Source organism: Cherax quadricarinatus, chromosome 31 (assembly GCF_038502225.1).
Source record: "Cherax quadricarinatus isolate ZL_2023a chromosome 31, ASM3850222v1, whole genome shotgun sequence".
In the NCBI taxonomy this organism is placed as follows: domain Eukaryota; kingdom Metazoa; phylum Arthropoda; class Malacostraca; order Decapoda; family Parastacidae; genus Cherax; species Cherax quadricarinatus.
This window is the reverse complement of record NC_091322.1, coordinates 11692346-11707183: the sequence shown is the minus strand read 5'-3', so window position 1 is coordinate 11707183 and position 14838 is coordinate 11692346. Positions and strand designations below refer to the sequence as shown.

The following is a 14838-nucleotide window of genomic DNA, read 5'->3' as shown; positions in this document are numbered from 1 at the left end:
TGTCCGCACTGAGGACACCGAGGCGGAGAAACTGCTCACCACTACTGCTATGACCACTCTACGAGAATATGGATTCTCTGTACTGACTTCCCCAGCACTGAGGGCCAGGAGAACTGTGTTCCTCAAGAGACTCGACAGACTCATCACTGCACTGGCTGCTGAAGAGATCAAGTTGTCCGTCGAAGCAAAGAATCCCTGGGCCAAGGTGGAATTTCTTACCAAAATACCCAACGCCTCCTCCATGCTGAAGGTCACCTTCAGTGACGTCAACGTGGCTGCCAGAGCCCTCAGCGGGCCTGGCGATTCACTGCTTCCATATCAATCCAGCCTTCATCGAAGCAGAAAAATACCAACAAATCCCTCAGTGCTATAAATGTTACTCATACCAGCATATCACCAAAGACTGCCCTGCCAAAGACAAGAAGTACTGCTCCACCTGTGGCCTTGAGGGTCATGACTTCAAGAATTGCACTACTGCTTCCCCACCGAAATGCTTGAACTGCAAGAATGACCACCATACTCTTGCTGCCAGGTGCCCTATCAGAAGGGACATACTCAAGAAACAACAACAAAAGAAGTCCAACCCACAAGCACCCACATATTCTGCTATTGCCAAGCTTCAAGCAGACACTACCAAGATACTACAAGCCACACAAGCTGCTCCCACCACTTTCCTCCCAGCACCTGCTGCTGACTCCACCAAGATTCTTTATTGCATCATGTATGTTCATGTACAAAATGCAGCTGAGCCTGGCTCCTTCAACACCACCATCAACGAACTTTTCAAACTAAACAACATACCTGGCCTCACATTCCCTGCATCACCACCTTCCACTGAGATCCTACAAACCACTGCAAATATTGCCAGCATAACCGTTGCTCCACCAGACACAACCTCCACTCGACACAGAGATGGACCACTCAGAGACCACTGAGATGTCGACAAATCCCACCAATGAGAGTCCACCACCGCCTGCCTCCACCGTCACCGCAACTGTACGAGCAGAGGCCTTGCCTCTCACAGTTCAACTGCCAGCCAAGAAAGCTAAAACTCAAGAACCAAGGGTTGCAACTCCCCATACCAATACTACTGCCCCACCACAACAAGAAGCCAAGGTCAAGAATGGTGGACAATGCACAACCAACCAGAAGAAGAACCAAATGCGAACTCCAGAGCGTGATCAAGACCTCCTGGACGAAATCGTGTCACCCAACATTGAAGAACTGGCCAAACGTGTCTATACCACCCTCCGCAGCGCTGGACTCAACCATGCCACACTGAAGAACAGGCTGATACCTCCGAATCGGACTCGTGAAGAGGGTACCCCCCACTAGCACTACTATCAAGACAAGTTCCCCAGCACTTTGCTGTCTGCTAAAGCTGGGGTGTGGCTCCAATGAGCCCTGATTTCTGCCTCTGCCCAACTGTGACACTGAAGATGCCAAGCGTGAAGACACTTCCCACTTGGGGAGTCAATGCAAGATAGAAGAAGTTACCTTCCAACCGGAAGGCCCAAGATAGAAGATAGAAGAATGAAGAAGACAAATGACACCCCCACCCGGTCACCATCTGGAGAAGACCCGGGCCTGAAGTACCGGCAAATCTCTAATGAATGAATGAATGAAGTGGGATCAGTGGTGGTACTGTAAATCTACATCAATGGGATCAGTAGCATTGCTGTAGGTCTACAGCAATGGGATCAGTAGTGGTGCTGTAGCTCTATGTCATTGGGATCAGTGGTGGTGCTGCTCTTCTTGATCTTTACCACTCATTTACCCTTACCTCACCTATGGTATCTGTGAATGGGGCTCAACCACTGCAAATTACCTTAAATCTTTAATAACACAACAAAAAGCTGCAGTGCAATGAATACTAATTCCTGCACTAGACAGCAAAATACAAGAGAGAGAGCCATAATACAAGACAAATCATTCTTCGATATCCCACATGTCCATCTCTCCCTATGCAAAAATGTTATGCACGTAAAGGGCCCGAAGATCTGGAATTCATTGCCAGAACACACTAAAGGACCCTTGCCTGCAAATCAATTTAAGGCCCTACTTAGAAATCACTTCATCACCCAAAATTAAACAGACAAGCACTTTACTTAATACCTACCAGTTACTGAAGTTTCTAAATAATGTAAGACTGCCCAATGATTTGATAATCTACTTCAAACTTAAAATTGTTGCAATATCATTATTGCATATTGCTGATGATTGCTCAACCATTTACTCACTACTTCAAACTTATAAGTGTTTCACTCTCATTGTTTTCAAATGTACTAAATTGTAATACTTCATATTGTAAATTGTAAAACTGTACTTTTTTTTTTTTTTTTTCAACAAGTCGGTCGTCTCCCACCGAGGCAGGGTGACCCAAAAAAGAAAGAAAATCCCCAAAAAGAAAATACTTTCATCATCATTCAACACTTTCACCACACTCACACATTATCACTGTTTTTGCAGAGGTGCTCAGAATACAACAGTTTAGAAGCATATACGTATAAAGATACACAACATATCCCTCCAAACTGCCAATATCCCAAACCACTCCTTTAAAGTGCAGGCATTGTACTTCCCATTTCCAGGACTCAAGTCCGACTATATGAAAATAACCGGTTTCCCTGAATCCCTTCACTAAATATTACCCTGCTCACACTCCAATAACTCATCAGGTCCCAACAACCATTCATCTCCATTCACTCCTATCTAACATGCTCATGCTCGCTTGCTGGAAGTCCAAGCCCCTCACCCATAAAACCTCCTTTACCCCCTCCCTCCAACCATTTTGAGGATGATCCCTGCCCCCCCTTCCTTCCCCTACAGATTTATACGTCCTCCATGTCATTCTACTTTGATCCATTTTCTCTAAATGACCAAATCACCTCAACAACCCCTCTTCAGCCCTATGACTAATACTTTTATTAACTCCACACCTCCTAATTTCCACACTTCGAATTCTCTGCATAATATTTACACCGCACATTGCCCTTATTATTATTATTATTATTATTATTATTATTATTATTATTATTATTATTATTATTATTATTATTATTATTATGATTGAGATCAGTGGTGGTGCTGTAGATCTATGTCATTGGGATCAGTGGTGGTGCTGTAGATCTATGTCATTAGGATCAATGGTGGTGCTGTAAACCTATGTCATTGGAATCTGTGGTGGTGCTGTAGATCTATGTCACTGGGATCAGTGGTGGTACTGTAGATCTACCATAAACTTATGTCATTGGAATCCGTGATGGTGCTGTAGAGCTATGTCATTGGGATCAGTGGTGGTACTGTAGATCTACCATAATTTTTCACTTGAAGAACTATTCTTCCAGTCTTTAACATGGTCTTTAACCCTTTCAGGGTCCGTCCCGTAGATCTACGGCTTTACGTTCAGGGTCCAAACCGTAGATCTACGCCATGAGCTCAGCTCACTCTGATAAACTGTGAGTGGTACATTTGGGCCTAGATATGAGAGAATACATCTATGTGGTATGTGTGCACCACATAAAACAGATCCTGCAGCACACTGTGTATAATGAGAAAAAAAATGAAATCATGATTTTTCGATTAAAACAGCAACTTTGCAGTGTTTTTTCGTATGTTTTTTATAGTTGTATTTGCGATTTCTTGGTCTCATTTGATAGAATGGAAGACATATTACAGAAATAGAGATGATTTTGATTGGTTTTAGCACTGGAAATGGCTTGAAACTGAGCTCAAAGTAGCAGAAATGTTAAATTTTTGCCGATATTCAAGAGTAAACAAACGACCTCACACGTCTAATACACGTCAGCTGGTGGGTCTAATATACCTTCACAAATATGGTGATGATATTTATACAATTATTACAGTATTGCATAGCAGTAAATCTTCTATTTTTTGGTGTGAATAAAAATTCATTATGTGAATAAAAAATCAAAATGGAATTTATTTGTAAAGCCTCAAAACATAACTAATGAACAGAGGAAATGTTAGTTTAGTGCCAGGAATGCCTATATTGTTCATTCTGGACCCTATTTTGAAATTGGAATATTTTGAACTTTGTGTTAAATTGGCCAAATTAACAATTTCCGATCACTTTATTTTGTAGTTGAAACAGTTGACTTGGCGATTTCTTGTGCTCAATCGATAGAATAGAAGTAATACTAGTGAAATAGCTAAGAATTTGGTTGATTGGAATAATGTAATTGGCCTAAAATGGGAGTCAAAGTCAGCAAAATCGCCGATTCGTAAATATCGCTGACACATCAAAATTCGCAAGAGCATAATTTCGTCAATTTTCCACCAAATTTCGTACTTTTTGTTTTATTACCTTCACAAAAAGATTCTCTACGATTTCATAAGAAAAAATAACAATTTTTTTTTTTTTAAATTCTTGGACACTGGTGCGTGACTCCAGATTTGGGCCTTGGACCCTGAAAGGGTTAAGCAAGGGATGATTGTAACTGGTTGCCCACACAGATGTACTGTATACAAGGATATCCACTATGCCCAGTTTAAAAGTTACTGAAAATGTCTTGTCTTGTAAACATATCACATTTTCCATAGATTTAGACTGCTGGAATATAAACTGCAATAGATTCCAAAGAAAGGTTCTCAGCATCTAGCTTAAACAAATTTTCAATTAAAAAAGAAATATAGAATATATGTATAAAAATACAACACAGTACCTGTGTATGATCATCAGGCAAAATTTGTAAATATATCATCCAACACACAGAACGAAATCTGCTGGCTCGCATTTCCCCAGCTCGACCAAGGTTCTGTATTGCTTCCGTTCCTGCACACTTGCAAATTTCTGCCCATTCAGCACAATAGGGTAGACCACCCCCAAGAACTCGTGGAGGTTGATTTTCACTGAAGTGATCTTCATGCTGCATGCCTAATCTCTCACTGGCAGAAGCTATAAAAAAAAATTAAACAAGATTTAATATATGGCACCTAACAATTAACCGGACTGAGTGTATTACACTGCTGAATGCATTTTCCATACATATACAGTAACACAACAACAGTTTACTAATGAAAGAATTATATTTTTGCTTTAGTATGTATTCATACACAATTTTTTGAAAGAGGAAAAAGTATAAAAATGCTGTTGCAGCATTATGAAAAAAAAAAAAAAAATCTCAAAAACAGTTATACTTTAGAAACAATGCTTAATGACCGAGGTCTATTAAGCTACTGTATTATTATTATTATTATTATTATTATTATTATTATTATTATTATTATAGTTATAGGGAAAGCATTAAATCCATAGGGGTCATACAACACCTGCTAAGCTACTGCAACAAAGCAGAAGTTAGTACTGAGGAAAAAAAGGCAGTTGCAGAAACTTGACTGGGATGTTTTGCCTGTGAAACAGGCTTCTTCAGTCAAATACACAGGGATGAACAATTAGCATCTTTATACAGGTGTGGTCAGGCAAGTGGCTGGGTCACTGAGGTCACTGTGTGAGTGAAGTGCAAGACTTTGGCACTGCAGGAGGCCTACCAGTTTTTTCCAATGTTTTCCAATGTTTTTGTTAGATGATTCAGGCTAAAGGTTTGACTAAACTGAAAATGCCTTGATTCTGTTGAAGTGCATTTTTTGTACTGATTAGCACAGCTTTCAGGGATCTGCTTAGTGCTTCATCCATGTCCTTGATGACTATCTGGAAATTCTTTCAAGACATCAGATGCATGGAATTGTCCCTTGACTTTGAGAGTCCTGCACACTTATTGGTACTCTTGTAACCTGATCTGTAGGCTACACCATATATGATGTAGACACCTGCATTGCTATGGTTATGGCTGTTGTCTTTTTTTTCTTTTTTTTTGCCTGGTCAAGTCTTCTGATGGTGTTGAATATAATGGCAGCAACACCTATGTTGCTCTTGGTGAGGGCAGGTGTGATATATCCTGCCTGTAGGAGGGATGATGTCTATGCTGTTCTGAAGTTTTTACCGAAGTGAGGATTTTACGTGCATGGACTCAGCAGCTTCAAATGATCTGCACAGGAAATTTTATCATCTGAAGGATGTCTTTAAGAATGTTGCACTCTTCCTCCATATATGTTGGGCTGCAAATCCTATAGCCCAGAATGTATGGAAGAAGAGTGCAAGATATATCACACGTAGTCTAACCAAGAGAATCACAGGATCTGCCACAATCACATACAGTACCATCAAAGACTTGACAAGGCAAAAAAAACAACCACCAAGACCATGGCAACGCAGGTGTCTACATTATATCACGTGGCGGTTGTGCCCAGAAGTGCATGGAAGAGGCTTCACATAACCTACAGATCAGGTTGCAAGTGCTAATGTGTGTGCAGGACTCACAACATGAATAATACCTGCATGATAAATGGGAACAAGATCACACACACCTAATGTCTTGAAAGAATGCCCATGTGGCCATCAAGGAAATAGACAAAACATGACAGATGCCTGGAAACTGAACTAACTTGCACACAAAGTACACTCCAAGAGAACCAAGGAATTTTCAGTTTAGACAAACCTTTACCTCAACTTATCTAACATGAACAGATAATCAGGCGGACTACTAGCAGTGTTCCTATTTCACACTTGATCCACACATAACTTCACTGACATGGTCACTAACCTGGCTATGCTTGTAAAATTATCTTTGTTGTTCATCCCTGAGTACTGACTGAAAAAACCTGTTCCACAGGTTAAACTTCTCAATCTAGTTCCTCACTGCAATAATAATATAATCAGGCTAGGTGCTAAACCCAGAAGGGTCAAACAGTGCTGCAGGAAAGGATGTGCTAGAAGGGGAATATGTGGAGGTTAGGAACAAGTGAGGGTCAGGCATGTGAAAGGGTAAGGGTTAGTGGTGCTTGTGGAGAGTGCACAAAAGGTAAAATAAAATCAAAGTTGGTGCAATAAGTTAGTTTCTGTTATAAAAGACAAAGAGAGTCTGCATCAAAGTAGGGACTAGTAATATATTAATAATTGAAAAATAAACAGATGCACAAAAGATTTGGTCTCCTTGCAAAGGTTAGCAAATGGACAATGTTACCACAATGACAGTTCTCAATCCCTGATCTTCTATTTAAAACAGATTAAAAGCACTTAAAATTTACATTATGTTTATCCTTAATTTATTTACACAAACTATTAATTTACCATTTTAATAATATATAAACATCTGCAACATGAAGCTTGTATTTCTAACCTGTGCTGAGGTTGTTAATTGGATCCTCTCCTACTGAAACTGTGTCATCATCCTTTGACAAGCTGGCTGTTAGAGGATCTGACAGATTTAAATTAAAATTATTACAGTGAAAAAGAGGGAATAGCAAAATTCATGATTTTTTTTTTTTTTTTTTTTTAACTTTTCGTTTTAGGAGTGCTTACACAGGCTCTATTTTTATGTCTTTTGATGTAAATCAATAACTAGTGCAGAAACAATACCTTAAACAAATATGCAACTACAACAATACACATTATCTAAACAAGAAGCAGTTTTAGAATTTGCTTTAATCTTTTCTTAAAAGATAAAACAAAATAAATGTAAAACTAATAGTGATAAAACTGGAATGTCTTTTAAGTCCAGTATATAAAGAAAAGTCTTCTTCTTTCCATTACACTAACCTAAGCTAACTTCACAAGTGCAAAGGTTCAAGATAACAAGTATGAAATATGATAATGTAATCTTACTGGCATCAACCACTGCAAAGTCTGTACCATCTAAGAACATCAGTAAATTCCATGATTTTGGAATGAGGACTACTTACACAATTACAAAACTTTCACAATATTATTATGGGGGGCACTAAACCCATAAGTTATACAGCACCTGTGTGTGTGGGGGCAGGGATGGAAGGCATTCAGATTTAATTCTGGGAACTGGAGCACAGATCCAATTCCTTAGAGCATGAACCCCTCACCAGTATCAAGGAACCTCCCTTGAGGGGACAAAGCTTTTACAAATGTAAATTGATTGAAAAGTGCTGTCATGTATAATCTTTTAGCCAAAGAATAAAAATTAAAGTGCTATTTGCTTGAATTCTTTTGCCATTTTCAATTCTTTTAAACTTATCTCGACGCTTCAGATTTTACAATTTTCACAATCTTCTCACAAAGTTGTTTTTTTTAGCAAGCCTGCAAAATCCTAAAACTGAACATTGAAAAAAACTAGACATACATGAATCCTACAACTGTATTCTCTTATACTAGTATTGTTCACCACAAATGAAAAACAATTTTCTGAAGTAATCTTGTAACAAATGACTCCTCTTAACATTTTTCTTTCTCTAGCCCTGCCTCCCTTCCTCTCTCTTATCACCCCATCATTCTCCTTCCCTATTCTTCCTTCCAACTTTTCTTACAACCCAACTTACAGTAGTGTTCAGATGCTTTACCTCTAGCATATACCATACCCAACAGACTTGTACTAAATTTGCATGCTCACAAGGTACAACAGTAAAAATCAGACTAATAGGGAAAGGTGGTGTCCAATTTACTGAAAATTACATCATACTGAACATTTCAATTAAGCGGATGCAGTCCGCTTTATTGATTAACTACAGTATATGGACAAACACTCAATAAAACATACTTAGTCCACTGTATTAATGGGCTACTGAACACACTAAGAATTAACTAGAGTACAATACCTGTAAATGAAGCCAGAAAGAAAATGGGTTAAAAGAACAGCACAGTACAATACAATAGAGCACAGTACAGTACAATAGAGTACAATACCTGTAAGTGAAGCCAGAAAGAAAATGGGTTAAAAGAACAGCACATTACAATACAACAGAGCACAGTGCAGTAATTTTTCTTAATTTTTCTGGTACTTAGATGAGCTTACATATATACAATACAGTACGTACAGTATTCCCATGTGGTCAGGTGGTGACCCAGAATAACTTATTCTGAGCCAGTGGAGCAGCAAAGTTCCAGCAGTAATATTGCAGATGGTTAAACAGATGTAGATAACTGCAGAGACATCAGCATTACCATAGCATAATATTGCAAGTGTCTTTGCTGAGCTTACAACCTGGTGTCTTTTTATCATGCTGAAAGACTAGTGTGGGAAGGTAATGACTGTCAAAACAGACCAGTTTCATCAGCATTATTGAGATAGAAGGAGCTCTTCACTCTCCATCAGATCGTTTAGTAATAATCTGAAGGGCTCAATTACTACTGTGGGTGCACTGCCAGGCTCGCCACAGTTTTTCTGGTAATCAAGCGATAACATTGATGGAAACACTAAAGCCAACCATCACTTGCCCCAAATTCTATTTCATAAGGCTTGCTAGCTTCTTAGCAGCAGAGGAAAGCTCAACTTCAAGATCGTTATTCTTATAAGCCTCCACCTTGATTACCTTGCATTAGTATTAAAATAAAATAAAGATATATTAAAAAGTTAACCACTCTTATCTCGTAGTTATTATGTACTAGGATTACTCTGCCTGAAATGCCCCAGCATGATAGTGGCTTTCTTTGTACTTAACAAATAAAAATTGTAATTATACATTGTAACATTTGCAAAGAAATAAAATCTTTATTCTTTAGAACGAACATTAATACCAGAAGCACGCTGTTGAGCATACCCATTTATGAAATGCTGCTTCAACCCTTATATCTTAGACCACTTTCAAATGCTTCTTAGGAATTACTGAAAAACCTATGAGCTAGCATCTATACTGTACTTCATAGCATATTGTGTAAGCTTTTCCTTGTAGCTATGAATGTCAGACACAGTTTTGCTAAGCCATACATTTCACACACCCGGACCACTGAAATGCCAGCCCTCCAATTTCCTTATTAATTCATGTTTCTGTTTAACAGTTAAGATTACATGCTTCTTCTTGGTACATCACTTGCTTTAGGACCTTTGTTAATAATACAGGCAGTCACTAGCCCTGCTGCCCAGGAACAATGAAAGTGGATAAGTTCAAGACAAACCTTAGACCATACAAATCTGTGATTAAGCAGAGTTAATCCATTTTTATTGAACTCATGAATGAACCAGAAAGCTGTTTAATATAGTGGATTTGGTCCCCTTTATGGCTATTTTAATTGGGCACCCCATTAAACATATATGTTGAGCCTTTGTCCAGTCAGATTTTTTGTCTGTTTTAACTGGCATCTGCTTTAGGGGGAAGGATCCATTTTATTGGACCTTTGCTGTATATTTAAAATGTTAAAAACACCTTGGAATGAAGCATAGTCACCTAGAAATACAGAAAACACGTTAATTTAAGCTACTTAAACCAGTTAGACCATATCAAAACTACATCTATTTGAAGCTATGTGTAGTGAAAATATTCCATTAAAATACTGTAAAGAACACCGAAGAATAATTATAATGCTATCAAAGAACAAAAAAGTAATCTCTTTACATTACTCACCTCAAGATAACATCATTGAAAACTGATAATAGGCAGTTCCCGGCATAAACTTCATGGTCAATGAAGCACAGCATTAATAAACAAATAATTTCCTTTGCTTTCACAGAATATTATGTCTGTACCAGTTTTTTCTTTCAAAATATCTATAAAATGCTTATTAAATTAAATATTTACATTATTATATACAAGCCTTATATGAATTTATAAATTCCTTATATGCTAAGGAAAACTGGGCAATACTGAAATGAAACAATAAAGAAAATTACATTTTGCTAACAAACCATACCACGGGCGAGGATAGAACCTGCGATCAGAGTCTCAAAACTCCAGACCGTCGTGTTAGCCACTGGACCAGCTAGCCACAATAAGATTCGCCCAACTATTGTGGCTAGCTGGTCCAGTGGCTAATGCGACGGTCTGGTGTTTTGAGACTCTCTGATCGCGGGTTCTATCCCCACCCGTGGTATGGTTTGTTTGCAATCGTGTCATTACGATTTCGTGAGCCAGTTACATTTTGCTACTTTGTCAAAATTAACTGCAAAGGTTTTATCGAATTTACTAGTGCCACATACCACATAACTTGTAAAAAAGGTAATAACTAGGAATTCTCTAATTCTACAGAAAATACAGTACAGCATTCATATCTGTTGTTGGTAAAATTAACAAGAACAAAGGAATTTGTTGACAACTACTGTAACATAATTACAGTATTTTACGGTACTTCCAAAATTATTCCTCTTCCTACCAGATAAAACAGTGGACTAAGTTCACCAAAGATCAATTTATGAGAGAAGAAACAAAACATCAAATAAAGACATTTCTGACCATAAGCATAATCATTTGCTTCCAAGAAGACGCTTGTGTTACGAAGATTTCTTACCTCGAAAACCCCATAGTTATGCACAACATTTTGGGCAGACGTAAACTAAGAGTAACACTAAAATTCATATTATTGATGATATACAATACCAACAGGCTGATGAATAACATACACATGCAACATTGGAATCACTTTATTACCGAGAATAGAAACCCCAAGTGTTGGACACATCTCATTATCAATACTAAAATTATATTGCACATACAGTATATATAAACACACAATACTGTATATACAAATGAAAAGTACAGTACAGTCAGGGTGACCCAAAAAGAAAGAAAATCCCCAAAAAGAAAATACTTTCATCATTCAACACTTTCACCTCACTCACACATAATCACTGTTTTTGCAGAGGTGCCCAGAATGCAACAGTTTAGAAGTATATACAGTGGACCCTCGAGTTTCGTGATTAATCCGTTCTAGAGTCTGCCGAAAGTCGAAATTCATGAAACTCGAAACCATTTTCCCCATAAGAAATAATGGAAATAAAATTAATCCGTTCCAGACACCCAAAAATATTAAAATAATTTTTTTTTTTTCAAATTAAATAAAGATTTATATACCGAAATCTATGAGAAATCAAGTATATGCATATAAAAAATAATAATAACATTACACTTACCTTTATTGAAGACTTCTGGGTGGATGGAAGACGGAAGGAGGGGATAGGAGGAAGGTGTACACTATTGTTTGGAAGATTATTATAATCAAAAAGAAGCACTAAGCCACAAGGGCAATCCATTAGGACTTTAGGTAGCAAGTCCTTATCTGGGTTACTTCCCTTCTTCCTTTAATGCCACTGGGAACAACTTGAGAGTCACTGGACCCGTCGCACAAAATATCTGTCCGGAGTGGTCTTTTTCTGGCGTTTCTTTAAGATTTTCCTGAAGTGGGACACAACACTGTCATTGTACATGTTGCAGATATGGCTTGTTTCAGCTTGGTCAGGGTGATAATTTTCAACAAAACTTTGCAACTCATTCCACTTGGCACAAATCTCCTTAATCTTTGAAGAAGGCACCTCATCCACTCCCTCTTCCTCCTCCTCTGAAGCAAGTTCCTCGGCTGTGGTCTGATGCTGTTCCAGTTGAAGCTCTTGCAGTTCGTCAGTGGTTAGCTCTTCCCTGTGGTCCTCCACCAACTCTTCCACATCCCCGTCACTCACCTCCAACCCCATGGACTTGCCCAATGCCACAACACCTTCCACAACAGGCAGAGGGTCAGCAGGGACAGGGTCTGCCTCAAACCCTTCAAAATCCCTCTGGATCGTGTTCCTCACTTTATTTACCAAAGGGCTTGCACTAGCTTTCCTTGGGTCCATGATGATTTATTTAGCAGCTGCAAGCACAAAAAACAATGGATTATTACGTATGAACCCGTGGGGTGATGGTCACGTGTTGGTAAACAATGGCACACTGAGCGTGAATGGCGTCAGAGACTGGCTTGGTGTGCGCGGTGATGGGCAGATGGGTACCGGACAGTCGCCGAAACACGAGTCTAATCACGAAACTCAAGGCCAAATTTTGACAAAAAAAATTCGCCGAAGGTCGAATTTCACGAAAGTCGAGGCTGCCGAAACTCGAAGGTCCACTGTACATGTACGTATAGAAATACACAATATATCCCTCCAAACTGCCAATATCCCAAACCCCTCCTCTCGAGTGCAGGCATTGTACTTCCCATTTCCAGGACTCAAGTCCGGTTATATAAAATAACCGGTTTCCCTGAATCCCTTCACTAAATATTACCCTGCTCACTCTCCAAAAGCTCGTCAGATCCCAAATACCATTCACTCCTATCTAACACGCTCACGCATGCTTGCTGGAAGTCCAAACCCCTCACCCACAACACCTCCTTTACCTCCCTCCCTCCAGCCTTTTCAAGGACAACCCCTACCCCGCCTTCCTTCCCCTACAGATTTATACGCTCTCCATGTCATTCTACTTTGATCCATTCTTTCTAAATGATCAAACCACCTCAACAAACCCTCTTCAGCCCTCTGACTAACACTTTTATTAACTCCACACCTTTTCCTAATTTCCACACTCCAAATTTTCTGCATAATATTTACACCATACATTACAGGACACAGGACATCTCCACTGCCTCCAAACGCCTCCTCGCTGCAGCATTTACAACCTAAGCTTCACACTCATATAAGAGCGTTGTACCACTATACTTTCATACATTCCCTTCTTTGCCTCCAAAGATAACATTTTTTGCCTCCACATATATCTCAATCACGTTATTTAATAATAAGGGAAAATGTTTCAAAGAAATTACTTTTAGTACAGTACACCGCTAAACAACATGCAAATACAGTAGTACCTTGACTTACGAGTTTAATTCGTTCCATGACCAAGTTCGTAACTCAATTTGCTCGTACAGTATATCAAATAAATTTTCCCCATTAAAATTAATTGAAATGCTTAATCAGTTCCAGCCCCCAAAAAAACACCCCAATTTTTTGTTGTTACGGGTTTTTAAATAAGAAAAATATACAGTGGACCCCCGCATAACGGACGCCTTGCATAGCGGACAATCCGCATAGCGGACGCTTTGATCGCTAAAATTTTGCCCCGTATAGCGCCCAAAAACCCGCTCAGCGGCCTTCGTCCGAGACGCGTCCAATGTGCGGCCTGAGCCACGCTCACATGTTCCGCGGGTGGCATTGTTTACCAGCCAGCCTCCGCGGTAACATCCAAGCATACAATCGGAACATTTTGTATTATTACAGTGTTTTTGGCGATTTTTTTCTGGAAAATAAGTGACCAATTTGCTCGTACAGTATATCAAATAAATTTTCCCCATTAAAATTAATTGAAATGCTTAATCAGTTCCAGCCCCCCAAAAAAACACCCCAATTTTTTGTTGTTACGGGTTTTTAAATAAGAAAAATATATTTATAAATAAGAAACGATTTTTGCCTTTCTCGCCAGGTCCCAGCAATGTTTTAGAAATGCTGGAGTATATATGAAACTCCTTGAAGCACAGTGTAAGATGAGTGTCACTCCACTCCTGACAGTGCAGCAGTGGAGTGACTTTTGATGATCGTGCACTGCCTTGACTTTATTTTTCACTGTTACACATAATCATGTCTATATGTTTGTTTCTGTCTATCTGTCTGTGTCTGTTTGTTTCTATCTGTCTTTATGTCTGCCTGTGTTTCTCTCTTCCTGTCTTTCTACTTGTGTCTCTGCCTCAGAGAAAGAGCCGCTCATGACCCAACAGGTATTACACACGATGCAGTCGTCACGTCTGATTCCTAAAAGTGAAAATGTGTATTACTTGCCAGTCATGCTTATTATGCCTTATATCTACAAGCATATTATAGCACTTTGTTTGGATTTTTTGGGTTATCCTAGGTAATTCACACTATGTATAACTATACGTATTTATGTGTACATGTACCTGTGAGATACAGAGATAGACAGACAGAGAGAGATAGATACAGACAGACAGAAGATAGAGACAGCCAAAGCAAATCAGCCAGCCAATCAGCCAGCCAGCCACCTGGCCACCCAACCAGCTAGCCTGTTGAACGTGTATCACACGTTCCAGAATCGTTTCTC

The 14838-nt window shown here is 39.0% G+C and overlaps 1 protein-coding gene across 10 annotated transcripts in view; it reads right to left on the bottom strand.

The window, feature by feature from the left end:
• Window positions 1–14838, bottom strand: part of TBC1D5 (TBC1 domain family member 5) — a 125914-nt gene that overhangs the window by 86473 nt on the left and 24603 nt on the right. For 6 of the 10 annotated variants that reach the window (XM_053789322.2, XM_053789341.2, XM_053789381.2 and 3 more), the window contains 2 exons: window positions 7200–7277; window positions 4686–4918 (listed from right to left, as the gene is read on the bottom strand). In XM_053789322.2, the coding sequence (XP_053645297.1) occupies window positions 4686–4918; window positions 7200–7277 (311 nt within the window). The remainder of the gene's footprint in view (window positions 1–4685; window positions 4919–7199; window positions 7278–14838) is intronic. The other 4 variants (XM_053789358.2, XM_053789411.2, XM_053789366.2 and 1 more) reach the window with 1 other exon arrangement.